This window comes from Hyla sarda, chromosome 5 (assembly GCF_029499605.1).
Source record: "Hyla sarda isolate aHylSar1 chromosome 5, aHylSar1.hap1, whole genome shotgun sequence".
Taxonomy (NCBI): Eukaryota; Metazoa; Chordata; class Amphibia; order Anura; family Hylidae; genus Hyla; species Hyla sarda.
This window is the reverse complement of record NC_079193.1, coordinates 88,489,322-88,516,622: the sequence shown is the minus strand read 5'-3', so window position 1 is coordinate 88,516,622 and position 27,301 is coordinate 88,489,322. Positions and strand designations below refer to the sequence as shown.

General features: G+C 41.9%; 1 protein-coding gene across 5 annotated transcripts in view; it reads left to right on the top strand.

Moving 5' to 3' along the window:
- CPVL (carboxypeptidase vitellogenic like) overlaps positions 1-27,301 on the top strand; it is a 113,800-nt gene that overhangs the window by 56,903 nt on the left and 29,596 nt on the right. For all 5 annotated transcript variants that reach the window (XM_056519883.1, XM_056519882.1, XM_056519886.1 and 2 more), the window contains exons 5-10: positions 4,368-4,426; positions 5,243-5,322; positions 6,839-6,905; positions 18,151-18,273; positions 18,551-18,682; positions 26,659-26,757. In XM_056519883.1, the coding sequence (XP_056375858.1) occupies positions 4,368-4,426; positions 5,243-5,322; positions 6,839-6,905; positions 18,151-18,273; positions 18,551-18,682; positions 26,659-26,757 (560 nt within the window). The remainder of the gene's footprint in view (positions 1-4,367; positions 4,427-5,242; positions 5,323-6,838; positions 6,906-18,150; positions 18,274-18,550; positions 18,683-26,658; positions 26,758-27,301) is intronic.

Here is a 27,301-nt window from a genome sequence, read left to right as displayed (position 1 = left end):
TAGGTAAAAATGTCTCCCAAAATTTGTAACCCCATTTCTCTCGAGTAAGGAAATACCTCATATGTGGATGTAAAGTGCTCTGTGGGTGCACTAGAGGGCTCAGAAGGGTAGGAGCGACAATGGGATTTTGGAGAGCGAATTTTGCTGAAATGGTTGTTGGTGGATATGTCTCATTTAGGAAGCCCCCATGGTGCCATAACAGCAAAAAAAAAAACCACATGGCACACTATTTTGGAGACTACACCCCTCAAGGAACGTAATAAGGGGTATAGTGAGCCTTAACACCCCACAGGTGATTGACGAATTTTCGCATGAAAATTAAAATTTTTATTTTTTTTCTCAAAAATGCTGGTGTTATCCCAAATTTTTCATTTTTACAAGGGGTAATAGGAGAAAAAGCCCCCCAAAATTTTGAACACAATTTCTTCTGAGTATGGAAATACCCATATGTGGATGTAAAGTGCTCTGTGGGCAAACTACAATGCTCAGAAGAGAAGGAGCGCCATTGGCTTTTGGAAAGAGAATTTGGTTGGAGTAGAAGTCTGGGGCCTTGTGCGTTTACAAAGCCCCCATGCTACCAGAACAGTGGACCCCCCCCATGTGACCCCATTTTGGAAACTAAACCCCTCACAGAATTTAATAAGGGGTGCAGTGAGCATTTACACCCCACTCTCGTTTGACAGATTTTTTGAACAGGGAACATTGCAAATTAAAAATTAATTTTTTAATTTTCACGGACCACTGTTCCAAAAATCTGTCAGACACCTTTGGAGTGTAAATGCTCACTGTACCCCTTATTACATTCCGCGAGGGGTGTAGTTGCATGTAGGGTTGGAAGGGGTCCACTGTTCTGGCACCATGGGGGCTTTGTAAACACACATGGCATACAATTCCAGCCAAATTCTCTCTCAAAAAGCCCAATGGTGCTCCTTCTCTTCTGAGCCCTGTAGTGCGCCCGCAGAGCACTTTACACCTGCATATGGGGTGTTTCCATACTCAGAAAAAATGGTGTTACAAATTTTGGGGAGCTTTTTCTCCAATTACCCTTTGTGAAAATAAAAACTTTGGCATAACACCAGCATTTTAGGGAAAAAAAATCAGATTTTTCATTTTCACGTCAAACACCTGTGGGGTGTTAAAGGTTAACTCTCGAGATCCGATCGATGGCGTTCTTTACGGCCTCCTTGAATAACACTATCCCTTCATTCCTATTGGTCTGGGAGCCCTGGGATCGCTTCTCCGATAGACAGCCGCCTTGACTTTTCCCCCTCTCCTTTTTTTTTTCTTCCTCTTTTCCCTTCTCTCTCTCTCTTTCTTTTCCTCCCTTCCCTCTTCCCTTTTGTGGTCAGTTGTGTTTGTCTTTTGTGTTGTCTGTCAACTCCACTCTACCCCCTCCCTTGTTTTTGGCTTGCCAAGCCTTTTCAGTTATGTCACCTGGCGATGGATTGTTTGATTACCCTGACTGCTTCCTTGTTATTGATTGCTAGGCATTTGTTTTATTGCTGCCTACGGGCTTGATCTGATTGCCTGCCTGTATATGCTTCATATCTTGTGGATTGATTTGGGGCCTTGGCCTCTGCAATGTTATTTTTGTGTTATATTCCTGTCTGGATTTATTCACATGTAAAATCTTTAATAAAAATTACAGTATAAACAAAATAAAGTGTAGGGGGGTGTATATGTAGTGTTTTACCCTTTTGTGTTAGTGCAGACAGTGTTTCCCAACCAGTGTGCCTCCAGTTGTTGCAAAACTACAACTCCCAGCATGCCCGGATAGCCGAAAGGTTATTATCTGGCTCTTCAGATGTTGCCGAACTACAATGCTCAGCATGCCTGGACAGTCTTGGCATGCTGTGAGTTGTAGTTTTCCAACATCTGGAAGTGCACAGTTTGGAGACCACTATTCAGTGGTCTCCAAACTGTAGCCCTCCAGATGTTGCAAAACTACAACTCCGAGCATGCCCAGACAGCCTTTGGCTATCTGGGCATGCTGGGAGTTGTTGTTGTGAAACTACAATGCAGCACTTACCAGATTTTCACTGCTGTATTCTGCTGCTGCTGGTCCCCCGCTATCTGCCGCCGGTCCCCGTTGTCTGCTGCTGTCCTCCCGCTGTATGCCGCCGGTAACCTCCGCCGCCATCTTTGCCCCGGTCTGCCTGGACTTTCAGAGCGGGGATCTCAACTTTAAACCCCCCCCCCCACCTCTGCCCTGCGACTCGCTGCTCAGTCCTGATCAGCCAATCGCAGGGGATAGGAGGAGGTGGCACCCCTACCACCTCGGTCCTATCCTTTAGGATGATCGGAGCTCCGATCTTCCCTATTTTCCGGGCTATCAGGTCGCCAGAGACCCGATCATCCCGGAGAAGCCGTGATTTGCTGGTCAGAATTGACCGGCGATCGCCTACAAGGGGGGATCGCCGATATGCCGGGATGGCTGCTGATAGATAGCAGCAGTCATCCTGTTCTGATCAAGGAACACAGCACTGCAAATGTACGGCGCTGTGCGCTAAGTGACACTTAGCAGCGCTGTACATTTATGGCACTCATCGTTAAGAGGTTAACCTTAGTTTGCTCTAATTTGAGCAACTACTATATTTCTTCCATTCTTACGGCCCCAGGATGGCCATAGACTCCCTGCCGGTCCCGCTGCAAACACTGAACTGGAATTCAGGAATTACAACTCCCATCATCCCCTACATAAAATTTTTTTATATATTTTACATACAGAGCAGAGACATTGGAATTGCAAGAAGAGTTTTTCATTAATTTGTCAATTAAAACCAGCTCATACTGTATAATTACAATGACATCATCGTTCACAATTACATAATACATACATACATACATACATACATACATACATACATACATACATACATACTTGTCCCGGCCATCTGCCTCTGCAAATAACAATTTGAAGTATCTTTAATTTCTGATAGAAGTCCTCTGAATTTATGGATTTTTGGTAAATTAAGGAAACTATCAGCCTTTTTACCTACTGTATTATACATATTACTGATGTCCCTGTCCTCGTCTCGTCCTTGACCCATGCAATTATTCATGCCAGCACATCTAAATGCCCGATAAAATAAAATAAACGGGGCTAAAAAAGTAAAGTGAAAATATATATAATATCGCTCCCGATAATTTAGTCCCTGTAGTACCTGCATTAATAGACAGATCAGGACAGGTGTAAGAAGTGACACTTGTTGCGAACTGTCTATTAATGCAGGTACTACAGCTCCCAGCATGGAGCAGAGTGTGCTCCATCTTGGGAGCAGTAGTACCTGCAGTTAAGGAAAGATCAAAGCGGGTGTCACTCCTGACACCCCCTGCAATTGTCCTGTATAGATGTGGGGGCACGGCCACTCTTCTCTGGTCCCCTGCACTGACGTGTGTGTGTGTGTGTGTGTGTGTGTATATACACACCTATTATTCATATTTTCTGCTGAGAGCTGTGATTGGCTGGAACAATTTGGCCAATCACAGCTCTCTGCGGGAAATGTGAATCTGTGATGTGAAGAACTTCACATCGCAGAACATAGTACAGGATCACGTAGAAGAGCGACCAGCCGCCTGCTTCTATATATTATACAGAAGGATCGCAACAGGTGTCAAAAATGACACCCGAGGCGATCTGTCTATTAGTACAGTTACTACTACTCCCATCATGGAACAGTCTGTTCCATGCTGGGAGAAGAAGTACTACCTAGAAGAAAAAAAACAAATTAAGAAAAAAGTTAACACACACACTTTATTAAACACATTATTAAAATACATTACTAATAAAAAGTTTAACAAAATGAGTTCTATAAAAATATATTTTTATGTTTAAATGGCACCTTTCTACATTTTCATTGTCTGCTACATTTTTAGGTCCCTGCCCGCCCACATAAATTGGTCCCTGTTTAGAAATTAATTAAAATTTTGTTATAGAAAATAAAAATGTTGTTAAATACATTTTTTACAGCAAAAACTCAGTGGAATCCTAGTCTTGGAGGAATAACAAAATGGAGTGAATGAAGAAATTCTTTATTTCGAATGGAGTGGAAATTCGCATTTGGTCCAAATCTTATTTTTCATGAAATTCGGAACGAATTCCGATTCATCCGATTTCGATTCGCTCATCTCGAATTGTAATGGTTAAATTGGAAGCAAAAAAATCTTTAAAATGCAGAATATGCAGGGGTCAGGCGTCGTTGTCTTGTATAAATATTCAAAGCAGATTTTTGCTTAATGGTTAAGGGAGTTCACTGATTCATCCAAACAAGGAGTGATATTTGTATAGGAACAACATCTGCATTGGGAATATTCCGTGTTATTGTTTGGTAATGACCACATGTTCCTGTTTTCTTGTGTCCTTATAGTGGTTCATCGGGAGTTTTCTTGGACAAACAAATACTCCATGTTGTATATTGATAATCCTGTAAGTCTTATTCTTTTTATTCTATTTAAGGAGCTATACAGAGAGTAAACAAATGCCAGCTCTTAAAGGAGCTTTGTGGGTTTACAAAACTTTGCTTAAAAAATGACATTACGGGGGTATTCCAATCTCTTAAAGGAGATACTCGGAAATACAATGATTTTCTGATTGGTGGTGGGGGGTCTGAAATTTGGGACCCTAAGAATTTAGAGGCCCTGGCTATCTACAGTGCACGGGAACTGCAGCACTGTTATTGCGGCTGGCTGCAGCTCCCCTGTACAGCCAGGCTGGCCTCCATATATGTTGTGAAAATGCTGTTGATTTTCTGTTGTGACAATCCAAACCATATTCAGAATGCTGCTGCTTATGTTTCAGCACAGATGTTTTATCTGCTGAATTCACTCGTATAGTGTGTAGTACCTGATGTAGCCTGGAGATGTCATTGTCCTTTACAATTTTAGCAATTTTAAACCCTATAACTTTTCTAGATTTTTTTTTTTTCTAGATTTAAAATTTTTTAAATCTTATATTATCCAGTATACCTAAAGGGGTTCTCCACCCCAAGACATCTTATCCACTATCCAAAGGATAGGGGATAAGATGTCTGATCGCTGGGGACCCCCGTAATCGCTACTGCAGCACCCACTTGTCACCAGCGGCATGGAGTGAAGATCCTGCATAGAAAGCCATCATATGGCTCTGTAGATTGAAAATTGAGTAATGACTATTAACGTTGCAACACTGCAAACATTGAAAAATTGTTAAAACTTTTATAATAGTTGTATTTTTCTTTTTTTTCTTTTCTTTTTTTCTTTTTAGGTTGGAACAGGTTTCAGCTTCACAAGAGATGACCGGGGGTATGCGGTTGATCAGGATGATGTTGGCAGAGATTTGTACAGGTATGAGTTTTGCAGTAGTTCAAGCCACCCATTCACTTTCTACTGTAAATTCTACTGTACCACACACATTGGGCCCTTTTCATAATGGCCAAGAAGGATGAACTTTTAGTTACGTGTTCACTTTAGTCTTCTGTGACACTCCCCCTTCCCCCTCACCACTCATTAACTAGTGGTGGCATATAAATCAGTTGTCAATCATTGGTGCGTGGCTTATGAATACAGTGGACTCATATCTGTTGTATATTATGTATTCCTTGTTATTGAATGCAAACAGCATAGTGTATTATTTGTGGCTCTTTTATACCAAAGATGGAACTTATTCTGTTGAAGAAAAGTACATTGCATGGCTACTGTAACTAGGCCACATTCTGATGGCTATGATGGCTCTTTGCAGGAGTCCCCCCCAAAAAAAAAAACTTTGAGAAATGTTTCTAATTTTTCCTCCTCCTGTCTTCTTTGAATCGAAACTGTTGGATAAAAGTATTGTTATTTAACGGAGTAGTGCAGTGAAACATAAGTTATTACCTATCCTTTGGATAGGGGATAAGTTAAATGGGCACTGTCATGAAAACAAAAAATTGATATGTTGTAGTACTTAAGTACTTCAACTTATCTCAAATATAGTTTAATTAAAAAAAGTGATTTTAAAACAGTTTAAAATCACTTTTAAATTCGGCCACTAGGGGTCGCCCTCCTAGTGGCCGAATGCATTCAGCAGTGACATTACTAATGAATTCCGACTCGTTGAAGCCTGGCAACGAGTCGAAATTCAATCACTGCTGTGCTCGCTCCCGCCTGTCAGACAGGCGGGAGCGAGCGCTTTGAAGGAAGAGGACGCGCGCAGGCTCGGGGACAAGTATTATGTTCACTGTATTATGTATACATGTATACATGTATTATGTATACTGTTCACCTATACAGTATGCCTCCAGTTTCCCCACTACAACTACTAGCATGCCCTGGGAGTTGTAGTGGGGAAGCCAGGAGGGACACTGAATAGGTGAACTGAGGGGGAGTGGATTGAGCGGAGCGGCAGGGTCGGGGGGGGGGGGGCTTCAGTTGCGTGCTGCGCGGCGGGGAGCGGTATGTGCTCCGGTGTTCACCTATACAGTATGCCTCCAGCTGTTTCCCCACTACAACTCCCAGCATGCCCTGACAGCCAATAGATGTCAGGGCAAGCTGGGAGTTGCAGTGGGGAAACAGCTGGAGGCACCCTGTATAGGTGAACTACGGGCGGAAGTTTCGGCCCCAGCAGGCATCAGTGCCGTGGTGCCTGCTGGGGAAGTCTGCCTGGTAGTGAGCACACTGCCAGGCAGACAAAAAAGCATTTTTAATATGTAAAAAAAAAAAAAAAAAAATTTAAAGGCAGGGAGGGGGTTAGGGATAGATGGTTAATAGGCAGGGACAGAAAAAAAAAGTGGTGGTGGGAGCTACCCTTTAAGTTATGCTTCACTACAGAACTCCTTTAACATCCTCTGAATCTAATTTCTAGCATTTATTTTGATTGATTTTCTAGTGCGCTCACCCAGTTTTTCCAGATCTTTCCAGAGTATCAGAAAAATGAGTTTTATGCCACAGGAGAAGTGAGTATTAAGTTGTGTGATCTGTTTATATTGACAAAAAAATCTATATATATAAAACTCAATGCGTGTATGTGTGTATGTGTGTATGTATGTGTGTGTGTGTGTGTATGTATGTGTGTATGTTCCAGCATTACGTCCAAACAGCTAAAGATATTAATATGAAACTTGGCACACATGTTACTTATATGTCAACAACAAACATAGAATAGGTGATTTAACCCTTACTCACCCCCATTTGCCAGGGGCAGGGTTTATGTTCCCATACAAGTCAATGGGAAATACATGTTACTGCATAACTTCCAAACGGCTGGAGATATTTCAATAATACTTGGTCACATGTCACTTATATGTCCACTTAAAATATAGGATAGTTAATTTAACCCTTAATTACCCCCATTTGTGAGGGTCGGGGTTTTTGTTTAAAGTCCCATGCAAATCAATGGGAAATGTATGTTCCCACATAACTTCTGTACGGCTGGAGATATTTCAATACCTGGTACACATATTACGGGTCGGGAGGTCGGGATATGGGGTTGGGATATGACAACAATATATGAAAATGTGTTATGAAGTCAAAAGCTTCCTCCTTTGTTTATTTTCCTCCCCCGTCAAGGATTAGGAAGGAAAAACAGGGCAATGCCGGGTACTCAGCTAGTACAATATAAGAACAACAGTACAAAAAAAAAAAAATCAGAAGAAGCCTATATTATTAGTAAAGCACACAGTGCTAAAGATCATAATGAAAAAATCAAAACAGAATGTACGTAAACAAATAGAATGAGGGAAGCATGCTGAGGCTAAGTTTACATTGCCATTTGCAACCGACCCATTTAGGGTCCGTTGCTCTTTTTCTTTTTTCTTGCACAGGAAACAGTTTGACCTTAGCTGTCACGCCCCCTCCCATAGACCTGAATTCATAGGGGTTAACATGTCTAGGGGTAGAATACCCCTTTAAGTTTTGTTTAATGATTACCATATTGTAATGGTTTAATATTGTACACTGGCCTTTCTGAACCAGGAGCTGTCCTTGTGTGACCCTGAATGGTTGCTGAGTTAACCCCTTCATGACCTAGCTAGTTTTGGCCTTCATGACCCAGTCCGTTTTTTCAAATGTGAGAAGTGTCTCTTTAAGTGGTAATACCTTTTGGACTGCTTTTACCTAGCAGAGTTATTCAGTGATTGATTGTTTTTTCGAGACATATTGTACTTTATATTAGTGGTAAATTTTTGTTGATACATGAAGCGATTTTTGTGAAAAACTCAAAAATATTGTGAAAAATTGGAAAAAATGTTATTTCTCTATGTTTGAGACTCTCTACTTGTAAGAGAAATAGTCATGGCAAATTAATTTGTTATTAATTCACATGCACAACATGTCTACTTTATGTTGGCATAATTTGTTAAACATTCTTTTCTTTTTTTACAACATTAGAAGGCTCATATTACGAGAAGGTTGCAGCAGCCCTCTTGGTCAAAAAATTAAGGCTCTAAGTGCACTTTTTGGACAAAACGTGTCCCCCATCCATTGAGGTGGTCTCAATTCGGAGGTGGGCATATAGCCTCTGACTCGGTGACATGCTGGATCCACTATCAATTTAACCCCTCAAGGACTGTTTTTTTTTTTTTTCCGTTTTTGCATTTTCGTTTTTTGCTCCTTGCCTTTAAAAAATCATAACTCTTTCAATTTTGCACCTAAAAATCCATATGATTGCTTATTTTTTGTGCCACCAATTCTACTTTGTAATGACATCAGTCATTTTGCCCAAAAATCTACGGCGAATCGGAAAAAAAAATTATTGTGAGACAAAATTGAACAAAAAAACGCTGTTTTGTAAATTTTGGGGGCTTCCATTTCTACGTAGTACATTTTTCAGTAAAAACGACACGTTATCTTTATTCTGTAGGTCCATACGATTAAAATGATACCCTACTTATATAGGTTTGATTTTGTCGTACTTATGGGAAAAATCATAACTACATGCAGGAAAATGTATACGTTTAAAATTGTCATCTTCTGAGCCCTATAACTTTTATTTTTATTTTTCTGCGTATGGTATGAGGGCTCATTTTTTGCGCCGTGATCTGAAGTTTTTAATGGTACCATTTTTTGCATTGATAGGACGTATTCATTTTTTCATGATATAAAAAGTGACCAAAATGCACTATTTTGGACTTTGGAATTTTTTTGCGCGTACACCATTGACCGTGCGGTTTAATTAACGATATATTTTTATTATTCGGACATTTCTGCATGCGGTGATACCATATATGTTTATTTACACAGTTTTTTTTTTATGGGAAAAGGGGGGGATGATTCAAACTTTTAATAGGGAAGGTGTTAAATGATCTTTATTCACTTTTTTCCCCACTTTTTTTTTTTTTTTGCAGGGTTATAGCTCCCATAGGGACCTATAACACTGCACACACTGATCTTTATCATTGATTACTGTTTTTTCATAGGAAACCAGTGATCAATGATTCTGCCCCCTGACATGTGCCCCTCACATATAATGCCCCCCTGTCATGTGCCCCCACATATAATGCCCACCTGACATGTGACCCTGACTTATAATGTCTCCTGTTCTGTGCCCCTCACATATAATGCCCCATGTCCTGTGCCCCTCACATATAATGCCCCCTGAGGGGGCAGGACAAGGGGAATTATATGTGAAGGGCACATGTGAGGGGCACAGGACATGGGGTATTATATATGAGGGGCACATGACAGGGGGGGTCCTGTCATGTGCCTCCACATATAATGCCCCCCTGACATGTGCCCCTTACTCATCATTTGCCCCTCTCACTTATAATTTGCTCCCCCCTCCCCTTTCTCATGCCCATCACCTTTCTCCCACGCTGCGGCTGCTCCATTCCTGCAGTCAGTGAGAGCCGCGGGGACGTGATCTATGGGCGCCGGCGCGATGATGTGATGTCTTCGCGCCAGCCTGCCGTGATTGGCTCTCAGTGACTGCAGGAATGGAGCAGCCGCGGCGTGTGATAGCAAGGTGATGGGCGTGAGAAAGGGGCGGTGGAGCGGGACAGCCAACAGCTCCTGCTCCACCATGCGATAGTTCAGGAAGAGGGGCAACAATCTCGGGGGGGGGGGGGGGGGGGGCAATTGCCCCGTTGTGCCCCCCCCCCCCCCCCCCCCCGGATCCGCCACTGCCTCCACAGTGGGAGGCGACCCGGCGGCTCGGATTCGCACAGCCAGCACTGCAGAGAGAGTGAGTGAGCCATGCAGGGGCAGAGAGCTGCGAGTGCGCCCCCCCAGATGTTGTGCCCGGTGCGGCCGGCCCCCCCTGCACCCCCCACGCTATGCCTCTGGGTACTCAGTAACATTTAGAAATCTGTTTTACTTTTCGGCACCAGTTGGTTTAAAGCGTACCCGTCAGATCCCACAAAAAAACTAAACAAAACTGTTGTTACTCAATACCTCATCCTGATCATGTACATGTAATGTTTATGTCTCTATCACCCATATTTAACAAAAAAAGAGCAGCTGCTTGAAGTCTTTTCCATCTTGTCAAAGGGTGATGACTGCACTGTGGTGACTCCTCCCTCACTCTGCTGACTTACGGTTCTTGGGAGCCTGGCATCCCTGCTCTGTAACACTTTCCTCTCTGGATTTATGCTGTACACACACACACACACACAAAATGACAATTGGAGATTTTCTGTACTCTATCACCAAAGACAATATGGCGAGTGTATAACTTACATCTTCCTATGCCATTCATGTGTATCATCCTTTGCCAGTTCTGTAATGCTGGGACTAGTAGTTTCGAATAGTTGGAGGTACAGTGTTTGGCTAACTTTTTTTGCAGCATTGTTGCCTTCAGCTGTTGTGCCTACAGCTTTTGCAAACCTACAAGTCCCAGCATGCCCAGACATCCTTTGAATGTCCAGACATGCTTGTAGTTGTAGTTTTGCAACAGCTGGAGGCACATGTTTAGTAAAACTCTGTGTTACAGTAGTGTTGCTGCAGCCTTGTCAATCTCTCGTGTCCATGACCCTTGGACACACTCATGCTGCTGTGGGACTCATCAGGGTCCCAGAAGGTATGGGGACCCCTAGTGGTGGGATCTTCGGAGACAGTTTTTGTTAATAAAATGTGAAAGAAGTATATTAGAAAAACAATTGTTTTGCCAAGATCTAAAACATATAAAAAGTTTTTATATCTGACAGTGCCCATTTAAAAAAAATAATAATAATAATTTCCACCAGAGTACCCCTTTAAGCAGCCAAATGTATGGCTGCATTACACAGCTTAATAGCTTTTACTTACTAAGCATAGTTTTAGGAAGTAATTCCTAGTGTCTGTTGCACTTTAAAGGGGTTATCCAGGAAAAAACTTTTTTTTTATATATCAACTGGCTCCAAAAAGTTAAACAGATTTGTAAATTACTTCTATTAAAAAATCTTAATCCTTTCAGTACTTATGAGACAGAAAAGAACAACCTAAACTTCAGAAGCTAAGTAATCTCTGGTGACATATGTCTCAGGAACCGCCCAGTTTAGAAGAGGTTTGCTATGGGAATGGGCTTCTAAACTGGGCGTTTCCCGAGACAGGTGTCATCAGAGAGCACTTAGACAGAAAACAACAACCTTAACTTCAGAAGCTCATAAGTACTGAAAGGATTAAGATTTTTTAATAGAAGTAATGTATAAATCTGTTTTAACTTTCTGGAACCAGTTGATATATAAAAAAAAGTTTTTTCCTGGAATACCCCTTTAACTTCCCAAAAAGGTGTCAGAAATAACCTGTTGTTTACACCAAATTTCTATGTTATACATAATTTAAAAAGTAATACTTGCATATCTATATTGCATTAAAATAGTATTCCCTTTGCAAAAGATGTAAAGCAAGCCTGGCCATCTTTGCTTTTTTACTAAAAAAAAAAAAAGAAAAAGAAAAAACAGTAAAAAATAAATGTAAAAAAAAAAAAAATGGCTGGGATTAGTAGACAAATGTTACCATGCATTTTATGGCTTCGGGGTCCATTATGTGTACAGACATTTTATATTACAGGCATTCTTGTGTTCTTCGTATCCCAAGGCCTGTTTTGGTAGTTTATTGCATTGAAAAGGAAGTTTTAACTGCACAGCAGGAGGAGATCTTCATTGTTTAGTGGCAGCAGATGATTAAAGAAAGAATAGCTGCTTGGTAACATGGGCAGAGCAGTGTTATTTAAGTTCAATTTCAATGTCCATTCCCATTGAAGTGCAATGTTTATGACCAGGGAGTAAGAGTGTGAATAAGTCTATACATGAATAAGAAAGGCGGAAAGCAATCCACGTTGGCACCTTATGCTCCTGGTAAAAGTGATAGTTATTGGAATTCAGTTCTATCAGCATATCACTTATTGCCAGCTATCTACCTAACATTACATTGGTTTTTGGTATGATATTTCTGCTGTGCCTGTTTTATGTAATACCTACATAACAATATAGTGTAAATACTAAAGAGCAAAAGGAGGTTTAATTCAAACAGGCATATGGAGTCTTACAAGCCAGGAAAAAGGAGAAGAAAAAAATCTTGCTCTTCACTGCCACCTATTGGAGGTTTAAGAATGCCAGTACCAGGCCAATGGAATAAACTACTTCCAGACTCCCTGGCGCAACAAACAACATAGCGCATTAAACCCAATATGGGAGTTCTTCTTTATGCCTGAGAGCCAAAATGTTTTGAAATCTCTGTGAAGAATTTCCTTATTGTATAAATGCCCAATGATGATTGCTGCATCCCGGAGTGTGAAAGTGGTTTATTCTATTGGCCTGGTCCTGGCATTTTTGGATTCTTATACAGTGATCCCTCAACTTACAATAGTTTCAACATACAATGGTCTTTTCTGGACCATTGTAACTTGAAACCAGACTCAACATACAATGTACGGACAGTCCAGATCACGTGTCACAACTGGAGGAACTGACGAATCAGAATTGGCATTTTACTGGTAAATCACCTCTTACTGAAGTGCATGCACTGACTGGTGTCTGGTAGCGCCCCCTACAGTACAGGGAGGAACTACAAGTTCTGTACTACTCCTTACCTGTGCCAGGATTCGCTGCTCCTTTAGATACCAAGTAAGGGTGGCTCCATTTGGGACACTGTGTGTACCCTGAAGAAGCTCCGTTGGCTGTCCGGGCCTGCTGGGAGTTGTAGTTTTGCAACAGCTGGAGGCACCCTGGATGGGAAACACTGACATAGACAGTGATTACAGCTCCCAGCAGATCTTTCTTACTTTTATATGGAAGGATTTTCTTTATCTATATTAGTTATCTACTTATTTTTCTTTAATCCTCACTTTTTCCTTTTTTTTGGATGACATTTTGGAGCTTCAGAACCAATTACCAGGTTTCCATAGAGTTATGGTCTCAACATACAATGGTTTCAACATACAATGGTCGTCCTGGAACTGATTAATATTGTAACTTGAGGAACCACTGTATACACCCTGACTGAGTCAGAAGTGTGGTTCCACAAGGTGCGGCAGCTATCTAATGCTGACTGGCATTCATAAGCAATTTGTCTTACCTGCTCCATTCTCTATGGGGGTTGTACTCTGCCCTTTGTCAGTTACATAGAAAATAAATGGAGCTGAGGTGCAACTCGCCCCTCCATACATAACAAAGACCTGTGGCTCCATTCTGAAGATCACAGTTGGCATCATTGATTTAGACACCCATTAGCTGACATTTAACCACTATTTGCCTGTAGAAAGAGAATAAGCAATTTGAACTCATAATACCTTTAAAACGCAATGTTCAACCCTTAAGGAGCCTTGAAAAATGACTGCAAAGTCAAAATCTTAGGAAAACCACTTCCCCTCAGTCCCATATCAGAGGCCTTTTACCATGCCAGCCATTACCCTGCTCTGTACTGATGAGGGGCAAGAACAGCTGTCTACAGAAGAGTGACTCTCCCTTACATTTCCTGGCCATACAATCCCCAGTCATGTTTCAAGGCTCCTTAGGGGCTGAAGTTTGATTTGAAAGTAAACTATCTCCAATAGGTGGCAGTGAAGAGCAATTTTTCCTTTCTGGAATACAGTATTGAATGGCATACAAGGCCTCATGTGCCAGTTTGGTGGTCACCTCAAGGAGACACACTGCACCCACTGTCTTATATTTGGTCAAGCAGAGGTAACCCATTGACTCCAATATTTCATTTCAGTAGTCTGGAAAAGCTGGGTGGCTATGTCCATTCTATATGTAAGGCTAATTTTAAACCGGCGTATGACATTGGTATTTAGTAGTCTATATTACAGCTGCAGCTCCTGGGTCCACAACATTTCGGCTGAACCAAAGTTACAGTGGATATAAAAAGTCTGCACACCCTGTTAAAATGCCAGTCTCTGGTAATGTTAAAGAATGAAACAAAGATAAATGTCAGAACTTTTTTCAGCCTTTATGTGACCTATAATGTGATCAATTCAATTGCAATACAAACTGAAATCTGTGAGACGGGAAAGAAAAAAATAGCTGTTGCATAAGAGTGCACACCCTGTGTGCACATTTTTATTGTATTACAGCAATCAGCCCTTTTGGGTAGAAGTCTATTAGCATGGCACATCTTGACGTGGCAATATTTGCCTACGCTTCCTTGCAGAAGTGCTCAAAATCTGTCATTGCTAGGACATTTCCTGCGCACAGCCCTCTTCAGATGTCCACAGATATTTAATTGGATTAAGGTCCGGGCTATTCCAAAGCATTAAGAAATTCTAAAAAATAAATGGGAGCTCAACATAAAACATGAATTACCCAGCCGAGGATACTGCGCTGCACATAAACCCAATGTGCCAACAATAAATATAGGAAAACAGTCCTACTAGGAAAACAGTCTTACCCAGCCTAGTAGGACTGTTTTCCTATATTTATTGTTGGTTATTCCAAAGCATTAATCCTCTTCTAGTGAAGCCATACTTGTGTGGATTGGGATGCTATGGGATGTTGTCATGCTAAAAGGTGAACTTCCTCTAACGGAAGCTTGAAGATTTTGTGTTAAATCTGCCTAGTATTTGAAACTGTTCATAATATGCTTCACCCCAACTAAGGCCCCTATTCCCGCTAAAGAAAAACAGCCCCAAAGCATGATGCTGTCACTGGACACATGGACACATGGAGCTGTGTACCGAGCTGTGTTCGTCCTCGCTCTCCCCCTGCTTCTTGTGTAATGTAGAGCGGGGGGTGTGAAGCTCAGGTGAGGAGGCCGAGCATGCAGGCGGCGGGAAGGGTGGTTGTATATGTATGTAATGTATAATTAGGGGGGTGTATCAGCGGCGGGTGTATGTATGATGTGTGCATATGTATGGTGTGAGTGTATGTGTGTGTGATGTCTGTGTATATATGATGTGTGTATGATGTCTGTGTATATGTGATGTGTGTGTGATGTCTGTGTGTATGTGTGATGTGTGTGTGATGTATGATGGGGGGCAGCGGCGGGTGTATGTATGTGTGATGGGTGTATGATGTTTGTGTATGTATGATGTGTGCATATGTATGGTGTATATGTATGCTGTATATGTATGGTTTGAATGTATGTGTGATGTGTGTATGATGTCTGTCTGTGTGTGATGTGTGTGTGTGTGTGTGTGTGTATGTAATGTATGATGAGGGGGCAGCGGTGGGTGTATGTATGTATGATGTATATGTATGTATGTAATGTATAATATAGGGGGCAGTGGCCGGTGTATGTATGATGTGTGCATATATATGGTGTGAGTGTACGTGTGATGTGTGTATGATGTCTTTGAATGTGTGTATGTAATGTATGATGGGGGGGGCAGCGGTGGGTGTATGTATGATGTGTGCATATGTATGGTTTGTGTATGTGTGATGTGTGTGTGATTGTGTGTGATGTGTGTATGGTGTGTGTGTGTATGTAATGTATGATGGGGGGCAGCGGCGGGTGTATGTATGATGTGTCTGTATGTATGATGTATGTATGTAATGTATAATATAGGTGGCAGTGGCCGGTGTATGTATGATATGTGTATGCATGTATGTTTTGTACAGGGGCGGACTGACAAGTGCTGCTGCCAGTTGTGCTATTTTTTTTAATTTATTTTTAGTGGTTTCTGGTCACCCGCACTAAATTTCACCACTAGAATCTCGCCCCCTTCATACTCGCCCGCCGACCAAGAGCCCCACGGATGCACACAAACACACCCGAACCAAAACTACAACTCCCAGCATGTTGCACCATAACCTAAACTGTAGAACTATAAAGTGTAACATGCTGGGAGTTGTAGTTTTGGTTCGGGTCAGCTGCAGAGCCATAGGCTGCATCAGGGCATGCTGGGAGTTGTAGTTACTAACTGCAATTCCCTGTATTCCTTGACACAGACTATGGCTCTGCAGCTGACACAAACCAAAACTACAACTCCCAGCATGTTACACAATAACCTTAACTGTACTACTATACAGTGCAACATGCTGCAACACGCACACAACCATTGGCTGTATCAGGGCATGCTGGGTGTTGTAGTTCTCCAGTTTATGTGGTGCATTTTATTTACTCAAATTTAGGTGTCAGAAAATGCTGGAAATAGCATTTAGTTACTAGATAAGCAGAACCCCCCCAGTAACACAGCGGCGTTCATTGTTTTCCAATCAAGACTCCATATATAATACCCTATGAAGACTGAAAAATAGTGATAAAAATATTTTAAATAGTGCGTATATATGTGAATAAGCCCCTTTCCTAATAAAAGTTCTGATAATAAATGGTTCCGATAAAAACTACAGATCACGGCACATAAGATTACCCTCATACATCCCTGTATATGGAAAAATTGGAGTTATAGGGGTCAGATGGGGGGGCTTTCCTCTGGTGTAAAAGGAGCTACAGCTCTCCCACCGCTAATAGCCCGGCATGCTGCGATCTCCGTGGCCGCTATTAAACCATTAGATCACCGCTGTTAAAGTTGACAGCAGTGTCTAAAGGGATCTTATATCCATCCCTGGTGGTCTAGTGGGGGGGATCAGACTATTTTGGTTGAAATTATTTCATCTACCAGGACAAGTGGATTTTCTTGAGGGACAAGAAGATTGTGTTCTGCTTTAATCCCTTGAACAAGTAGTTTTTTTTTAATTTTTATTATTTCCACGCCCCTGCAGTCCATATGAAGGGAGCGTTCCGTCCCTGCATGATGCGGCAGCTGACACGCCCCCTCCATGTATCTCTATGGGCCATGCTGGGGACGGACACTCCCCCTTTTTTGCGTACAGGAGACCGCGGGTCCCAGCGGTCGGACCCCCCCGAGATCTATAACTTATCCCTTATTCTCCACTACACTATTCCTTTAGAATTAACCAATCACATTCAAATTCATGTTAAGCACAGCCACATCCCCATTTATACGATGGTGTGCACACTTATGCAACCAGGTTATTGGGAGGTTATTTTTGTCTTATTACTTCAAAGATTTCACTTTGTTTTGCAATTGCATTGTTCACGTTATAGGTCACATTAAGGGTAGAAAAAGTTCTGACAAAATATATCTGTCTCTCATTCCTTAACATCACAAGAACCTGTAATTTTAACAGGGGGTGTGTAGACTTTTTATATCCACTGTAGTTCACCAATGGTTTGGTGATCTGACAGTAATTTAGTAGAATATTGGAGGGTCCAGATGTTAGAGTGAGAGTCCGGGTGAAAAGTATTCATATTTATGGACATTTATCAACGGGTTTAGTCAGGTTTTCTTTACTATAATTGTCGCAACTGTGACTACGCGATTTTTCGTGCGACATTTTGACTGGAAAGCGAGAAAACCAAGTTTTCCAAAAATGAACTACGTAGTAATAATTTTAAAATGGACTACGGGTAGTCAGGTATTTATTAACTGCGACAGTCGCAACTGCGCAAAAAAAAGTCGCAACAGGGTTAAAAATTTACTAAATTTACTCCAGCTCAAACATGGAGCAGAAAAAGCTTGTACCAAAGTAAAAAAGGAAAAATTGCTTACGTGAAAGAAAATTATCAACAGGCTGAAACCATTTGATAAGTCACACATAAGCAAAAAAAAAAAGTAAGGAAAAAATTACTAAAAAAAAGAATACATAAGCAAACATTGATAAATGTCCCTCAATATGACTGCGTGAAACCAGGCGACTGAATCCTTATCTGTCCCCTCAGCTTGCAAATGTTTCTTCTGTAATTGTTACATTGCCTGTAATCTTAATGCTTACCCAGTATACAATGTTTTTTTGTTTTTGTTATTTTCCCTCTCTCTCTCCCTAGTCCTACGCTGGGAAGTATGTTCCTGCTATCGGCTATTATATCCACACTCACAACCCAACCGCTAAGGTTAAAATCAACTTCAAGGGGATTGCCATTGGAGACGGACTCTGTGATCCTGAAGTGGTAGGGCATTTTAATTCAATTTTCTATTCTTTTGATCTACAAAAGAAGGTGGAATTCCTTTCTTCCCTTGCATTCTGTTTTGATAAAGTATGCACGTTCCCTCTAGACTTTATGATCTGAAACATTTGTTAACAATGCATTACTAAGTAAGTTGCTGTATCACGTTTAGGCTAGAAAGGATTTAACATTTCTTACTGCTGTAACTGAGCAGGATTAAACAAAAAGCGCACGGCGGGGGGAATCATTTATTCTAATGACTGTTGTGTATGTTGAACAGATGTTGGGTGGCTATGCGGACTTCATGTATCAAACTGGCATGGTGGATGAAAACCAGAAGGAATTTGTTCAGCAACAGTGCGACCTGGCGATAAAATACATCCAGCAGCAGAAGTGGATCGATGCATTTGACGTATGTATTGGCAGGATTGTGTTGGCAATGTATAGAAAGTGTCCCTTCAGATGAAATCACATTTTTTTTTTTGGTACTGGTTTATCAGTTTTGCCAGCAATTTCAAGGTTAGTGCAGAGATTACATTTGTCCACAGGGCCTTATTTGTGGTAAGTATTGTAGATTGGAACTTAGAATTATTTAATATGCTTTTTAATTGCTTGACTTCAAACGCCTTACATAAACTAACGGCAATTTAGATGGAAGTAAATTGATTTCCCCGGTTTTGGAGATAAACCAACCTGAACATGCAAACTTATTGCAGATGTTGGCCTGGTTAAGTCTGAACCAGAAAAGCAGCTCTGTTCATGATGACGGAACCATGATAATGTAATATATGCTACCCCATATTCAGGGCTGCCATCAGAAATTTTGGGGCTCCTCACACAGCTCAGGCCTGGGCCACCTCGACACCCCTCACTGTACCGCCAATTGCACATTTGCGCGTTCTACAATGTACAACATGATACCAGTATCAGCATTACAAATTGGGCATGCACCTTTATCCCCCCCCCTTGATCAACCCCCCTGCTATATCATTGGCGTCCCGTCCCCCCCGCCACTTTATTTTTCCACCTCTGATCCCACTCTGCCACCTTACTGACACTAAGCTGGCCGGCAGGCTCAGGTGCAGGGGCTCAGCATATTAGTGAGCTCCTCTGTGCTGCACTGACTAGTGATGTCCTCCCACACCGCAGATTGATGTTAGGGGGGGGGGGGGGTCACTTGTCAGAGCCGGCAGCCACTGCTGCTCACTTTAAATCAGTGAGCAGTTCCAGCGGACGTACAGAAACAGTCAGGGGCGTAGCTGAATTGCCCTGGGCCTCCCCCCACTCTTTCATGATGACCACAGATGAATCCATACTGTCCCCATAAAAAAAATTATGGGAGCAGTATAGGGAAGCTAATGCTTTATTCAGCAGTATAGGGGCTTTCTACTACATGATAGATCTTCACCAAAAAAACAGGGGTCCACATACCGCTAATAAATCATTTTATTAAAACCAACCAAATTAAAAACATGTATATGAGGTATCAGGAGAAAGACACAAGTAAGCACAGAAGACACAACACACATGAAATTCAGAGATAATGGGGGAGATTTATCAAATCCTGTGCAGAAGGAAAGTGGAGCAGTTGTAGATCGCTCCTTTAATTTTTCAGAGGTCTTTTTAAAAATAAAAGGAGCAATCTTGTTGCTATGGGCAACTGCTCCACTTTCCCTCTGCACAGGATGTGATAAATCTCCCCCATTATCCCTAAATTTCATGTGTTGTGTCCTCTGTGCTTACTAGTGGTTGTTTTCTCCTGATGCCTCATATACATGTTTTTAATTTGGTTGGTTTTAATAAAATATGTGGACCCTTTTTTGTTTTGTGTAGGTACTTTGTTTTGGTGCTTTACCCTTACAGTTACAGTCGCCGGCAGATCAGCCAGGTATTGTGGCAGCAGTGGTGGCCGGTCACAGGGGGCTCAGTCATGATTGTGACTGCTGCGACCATGAGATTTATACCACTTGTGTGAAGTATATAGGTGTGTGTGTGTGTGTGTGAACTATACCCCCTTAAGGACATTAGGACTTTCTTTTTTTTTCTCCTCCACCTTTTTAGAGCCATAATACTTTAAATTTTCAACCTTCAGACCCGTATGAGGCTTGTTGCTTTTTGTGCCACCAATTGTACTGTAATGACATCACTCATGCTACCATGAAATATACAGTGAAACTTTTGGGGGCTTCGGTTTCTACCCAGTGCACTTTTCAGTAAAAATAACATTGGCCCAGATTTATCAAACTCTGTAAGAGATTTTTTTTTTCCACAACAACCAATCACAGCTCAGCTTTCACTTTACCAGAGCTTGTTAGCTGAGCTGTGATTGATAAATCTGGGCCATTATCTTTATTCTGTAGTTCCATACAATTACAACAGTTACCAGTTTTTATAGGCTTTGTTTTATTTTACTACTTTAAAAAAAATAACTTTTCGTACAAAATTAGTATACTTAAAATCATCCTCTTCTGACCCCTATAACTTTAGAATTTTTCCATATACTGGGCTGTGTGAGGGCTCTCCTTTTTGTGCTTTGATCTGTAGTTTTTACCGGTACCATTTTTGTTCTTGATGGGACTTTTCAATCGCTTTTTATTCATTTTTTTATGGTATATGAAATTACTTAAAATTAGCTGTTGTGGACTTTGGTATTTTTTAACACTGACACCATTGACCGTGCTGGTTAATTAACATTATATTGCAATAGTTTGGACATTTACGCACACGGCAATAACACATGTTTGGATTCTTAAATTATTTATTTTTTTTTTTTTTAAATGGGAAAATGGGGTGTGTGGTGGGTGTGTTAAATGCAGTATGTGTGAGTTTTCTAGTGCAGTGTTTTCCAAACAATGTATCTCCAGCTGTTGCAAAACTACAACTCCCAGCATGCCCCGAGAGCCGTGGGCTCTCCGGGCATGCTGGGAGTTGTAGTTTTGTAACAGCTGGAAGTGCCCTTGTTGGAAAACACAGATATAGTTATTTGTGTGTGTGTGTATGTACTACAGGTTACCTTCTCATGATAAACACATTTCCCTATACAGGAACTTCTTCCTATGCCTCCACAGCACAGCACAGGAGTCAGGCTCCTCCGACCCATGTGACCGATCACATGGTAATGACATCATCGAAGGTTGTCTGCCATCCCGTACACAGCCCGATGTTTGCCAGTTAATCGCTCCACTGTGCTGCTGTTGCTGCTGCCGCCTGGAAGAGCCTCCGCTCATACAGGGAGGAGAGGACAGGTGGCAGTAATTATTGGTCACAGCTGCCAGCAGAAGCAGGAGACTGCTGTTTTTACAGCGGTCTTCTGCTTCTGTGCTGGGACTGCTGGGGGGGGGGTTCAGCGTGGGGCCTGGGCCCCCGTGTGAGCCAGGGCCCCTTACTAGGGTACTGGCAGTACCCCCCTGATGGCGGCCCCGCCCATACTAGTTACCTGTAAGGAGGAGCCCAATTTAATCCTACTCTGTCAATCATACAGTATGTAAATATGTGTTAAGATTTGGTTCATCAAAGCTATCATTTCTTAAACGCAGTCCTTTTTCAGTATGCATACAGTTAAAATTCTGTATGCAATGAAAAATGTTATATAACTTAATATACAGACTACAGGCTAGCAAAGACTTATGCAACCCCACTTAAAACAACAACAATTTTTTTTATGCCCAGTAGTAATGCAGCATTATTAAAGATCTTGGCTGAAGCTCCTTCTACCGGGCAGATTTATTTCCCAGCTACAAAATCCCAGCCATTCTCTGATTCTGTTACTTGCCTACATGACTGGCCCTGATAGAGATACAAAGAGAAAATGAATTCCAATCCACACAGCAGCCACTGTGGTTATCGCCAGTCATGTAGACAAGCAGCAGGACCAGAATGACATGGTAGCTGGGAAAGACACCTAGTGAGAGTAGCATTAATACTGATGTCGAACAATGACGTTTCACTTTCAGGCACCGGTGTTGTTCTTTAAAGGGGTATTCCGGGCAAAAACATCTTATCCCCTATCGAAAGGATAGGGGATAAGATGTCTGATCGCGGGGGGCCCGCCGCTGGGACCCACGCGATCTCCCTTCAGCAGCCCGCATTTTGTGTGTAGCTGCGTCCTGAAGTTTCGGAAACCGCCGGGCTTCTGAGACGGGGACGTGACATCACGCCATGCCCCCTCCATTCATTTCTATGGAAGGGGGCTTAACAGCCATAACGCCCCCTCCCATAGACATGAATGGAGGGGACGTGGCATGACGTCACGTCCCCATCTCGGAAGCCCGGCGGTTTCCGAAACTTCAGACGTAGCTACGCATAGAATGCGGGCTGCTGCAGGGAGATCGCGGGGGGTCCCAGCTGCGGGCCCCCCGCGATCAGACATCTTATCCCCTATCCTTTCGATAGGGGATAAGATGGTTTTTGCCCAGAATATCCCTTTAACTCCTTTAAAGGAGTACTCCAGGATCCGGAAACTTATCCCCTATTCTAAGGATTCTGGGACCCTCTGCAATGTCCCGTACGGGCCCAGGCAGTCTGCAGAAAGGGGGCATCTATAGTACAATATTACAGTATTGATCACTGCCTCTGAGGGGTTAATGGTGGACATCAGCTCGATCGCTGATGTCCACCATTACTGGCAGGCCTCTAGCTGCTCATAGCAGCCAGGACCTGCCGTGCATGATGTGAGCACCACTCCTATGCCTGCGTCGTGTACAGAACGTAAATGTACATCCTGGTGTGCATTGCATCAAGACGTACATTTACGTCCGATGTCCTTAAGGGGTTAATATAATGGGATCATCTGGTGAAACAAGAAAAAGATCAGGGCAAGAGGGGGGGGGGGGGTAAAACACACAGCTGCACGCTTCTCCCTGCATGGTCTACTGATCGGTGAGGCGTATTGGCACCCATGACCAATCAAAACTTTTGACATGTCTTATGTTAGGACACTACAAAGAAACACTTCAGTGCCTGACAGTAACACACAACGGTTATATATTAGTATTAATGCTCCTCTTACTGGGTGGCTTTATTTCCCAGCTAACATACTATTCCGGTGCTGCTGCCTGCCTACATGACCAGTGCTGTGATTCGTCATAATCCAAAGTGACTGATGTGTGGATGGAAAGTCACTTTCTCAATGCTTCTCTATGAGATGCTTGATGTAAGTCAGAAGCTTATATATATATATATATATATATATATATATATATATATATATATATATATTTATTTTTTTGTGGCAGGAGCACATAAAATTAATTTTGCTAAACAGGTATGCATATTGGGATCTAAAAGTGTGCTTATTTCTCTACTAAAGAAGAATGAATTGTAGATGCTTACAGATCGCCATAGCACAGTACAGATGTTTCCAGCATCATCTTTATGGCGCATTAGGATACTGTATTGTACTCCTGACCTTGAGATAAATTAACCTAACATGTTGCGCAAACCTAATTTTACCATTAATCCTAAATTACTTTGTAGCCAAAACAAGTAATGAATAAACAAAAACAAACAAACCAAGCAGACCTATTTTCCCTAAGCTCTTTATTTATTTACCAAATTAGTATTGATAGGACATCTGCAGTTTTGTAATAGGGATACATAAGACTGCAGGACATAAGGAACATGGTGCAAAACCCTGGCTGGCCTAAGTTTAAAAATTAGCAAAGTTTCATAACCATTATCCTATATATAATGGAATTTGCCATTGTTTTGAACACAGACAAAGAATTGCTGAGGCTTATTTGTTTGTACTACTATAATTGAGAGCATATGTATTGCTTTGCTGTTGTCATGGATGTGTTAGGAATCTAGAGCCAAGGTGATGTCATGGGGCACACACATGTGTTGTCTCAGAATGCTTTTCATTAATCTGCCTTGCCTGTTCTGTCTTTCATGCACAAAGCTTAATTTAAAGTTAAAGCCAATTTCTCCATGCCCTGTAAAATAATAATAGATGGCATGCCATGTAATTTGCTTTATAGAAATGTAAAATCTTTATATAGATGTTTTATACATCTTGAGCTGCTGTCATTTAGAGATGCCGCTCTCAATCTGGGTCTCCTACTGACTGGGTATGCTGTCCTCATAGTCGATGAAAAGCTGGCACTATAGCCTTAAACTAACATATATCTGGTCTGGGGCGTTACACTGACCAGGAGCATCAATCCAACCTGGCTGGGAGCGAGAAGAGCGCAGCCTCCATAACCACAAACAGCTGTGTCTCCTCCTCTGTGACTGCATACCCCTAATTTGCATATATTGCAAGCACTGATAAAGGTAGATTTTTGGAGAAATGTGGCACCGTCTATTGAAAAGGCCCACCCACTCACCTACTGGTAATTATACAGTCATGGCTGTAGATGTTGGCACCCCTGAAATTTTTCAGGAAAATGAAGTATTTCTCACAGAAAAGGATTACAGTAACACATGTTTTGCTATACACATGTTTATTCCCTTTGTGTGTATTGGAACTAAACAAAAAAAGGGAGGAAAAAAAGCAAATTGGACATAATATCATACCAAACTCCAAAAAATGGGCTGGACAAAATTATTGGCATCCTTAACTTAATATTTGGTTGCACACCCTTTGGAAAAAAATTACTGAAATCGCTTCCTATAACCATTAATAAGCTTCTTACAACTCGAAATGTTGGACCACTCTTCCTTAGCAAACTGCTCCAGGTCTCTCTTATTGGAAGGGCGCCTTTTCCCAACAGCAATTTTAAGATCTCTCCACAGGTGTTCAATGGGATTTAGATCTGGACTCATCATTTCAGAACTCTCCAGCGCTTTGTTGCCATCCATTTCTGGGTGCTTTTTGACATATGTTTGGGGTCATTTTCCTGCTGGAAGATCCAAGATCTCGGATGCAAACCCAGCTTTCTGACACTGGGCTGTACAGTGCAACCCAAAATCCGGTGTTTATCCTCAGATGTCATGATGCGTTGCACACATTCAAGGCACCCAGAGACAGCAAAACAACCCCAAAACATCATTGAACCTCCACCATATTTCACTGTAGGTACTGTGGTTTTTTTTCTTTGTAGGCCTCATTCCGTTTTCGGTAAACAATACAATGATGTATTTTACCAAAAAGCTCTATCTTGGTCTCATCTGTCCACAAGATGTTTTCCCAGAAGGATTTTGGCTTACTCAAGTTCATTTTGGCAAAATGTAGTCTTGCTTTTTTATGTCTCTGTATCAGCAGTGGGGTCCTCCTGGGTCTCCTGCCATAGCGTTTAATTTCATTTAAATGTCGACGGATATTTCGTGCGGACACTGATGCTCCCTGAGCCTGCAGGACATCTTGAATATCTTTGGAACTTGTTTGGGGATGCTTAGTCACCATCCGGACTATCCTGCATTGACACCTTTCATCAATTTTTCTCTTCTGTCCATGCCCAGGGAGATTAGCTACAGGGCCATGGGTTGCAAACTTCTTGACTATGTTGCGTACTGTGGACAAAAGGCAAATCTAGATCTCTGGAGATGGACTTGTAACCTTGAGATTGAGGAATTGAGAACCAAAATTATGGAAAAATCTACAGAAAAATCAACAGACAGTTCTCTTCTTCTCTTTCTGTTGTCCATGCTTAGTGGCACACACACAGACACACAGTGCAAAGACTAAGTGAACTTCTCTCCTTTTTATATGCTTTTAGGTGTGATTTTTATATTGCCCACACCTGTTACTTGCCCCAGGTGAGTTTATACGAGCATCACATGCTTGAAACAATCTTATTTTTCCAAATTTTTGAAAGGGTGCCAATAATATAATTTTGTCCAGTCTATTTTTGGAGTTTGGTGTGACATTATGTCCAATTTGCTTTTTTTCCTCACTTTTTTTTTTGTTTAAGGACAACTGCAGCGGCATTACACTTATCCCCTTTCCACAGGATAGGGGATAAGTGTTTGATCGCGGGGGGTCCGAACGTGTGGACCCCCCCCCGATCTCCCTAACTGGACGCTGCCATAAGCGCTCATGGTGAGCGCTAAGGCGCGTAGCGTCGACCTAGAGGTCGACGGCGACGCGCCGTCTCCTCCCCGTCCCCATACAGTTCTATGGGGATGCGAGGAGGCACGAATGCTACCTCCCCGCCTCTCCCATAGAGATGTATGGAGGAGGCGTTCCGGCCACAACGTCAAAATTCAGGGGTTCCAACATTTACGGCCATGTCTGTATAGCCATCTGCCTGGCTCCTCTTGCCCTGTAGCATGTTGTCATAGGTTTGACAGTAGGTTGAACGTCACAGGTTCTGCTTATTGGGTTTGAAGCACCTGGTGACGAAGTTCCTAAGGATTGTCTACTTGGTGTTTCCTTTGTTTTTTATGCTGAGGTGAAAGTATGTTTAATGTTACTGCCTTTTTTATTATAATTATTCATTTTTATAGGTGTTTGATTCCTTACTGAACGGTGACAGGACTTCATATCCTTCTTTCTATCAAAATGTTACAGGTTGCAGCAATTACTTCAACTTTCTTCAATGCCAGGTAAGCATTATCATTTGGTATGAAGCCTGTAAGGGACAGCTCTGCAAAGTCATTGAGACTTTATTATATCTAGCCCAATATGTCTCAGGATAACAAGTAGCAGATTTTGTGCTATTTAACGCTGAAGCAGGACTCAATATAGTCAAGCAGCACAGATTATACATTCTTGAAAGTAGAAGTATCATATCCAAAGAATAGGGGATAAGTTTTAGAATTTAGGGTTTCCAACCACTGGGCCCCTTGCGATCTCCTGCACGGGACCCCGGCTCTCTCCGGGAATGGGGCGTCTTGACCTTGCAATCTAAAACTTATCCCCATATCCTTTCTACCAGAGCTCGTTAGCTGAGCTGTGATTGGTTGCTGCGGAAAAATCCCTCAAGTTTTTCTCTCACACAGTTTGATAAATCTGGGCCACAGTCTGATCACTCCTGTTAACCAAACCGCACAAAAGCCCTGATTTACGAAGAGTGGAGTATAGTTTTCTTGTGTTTTTTTTTTTTCCCAATTGATATTTTCCCACAATATTTAGTAATGTTTTCCTACA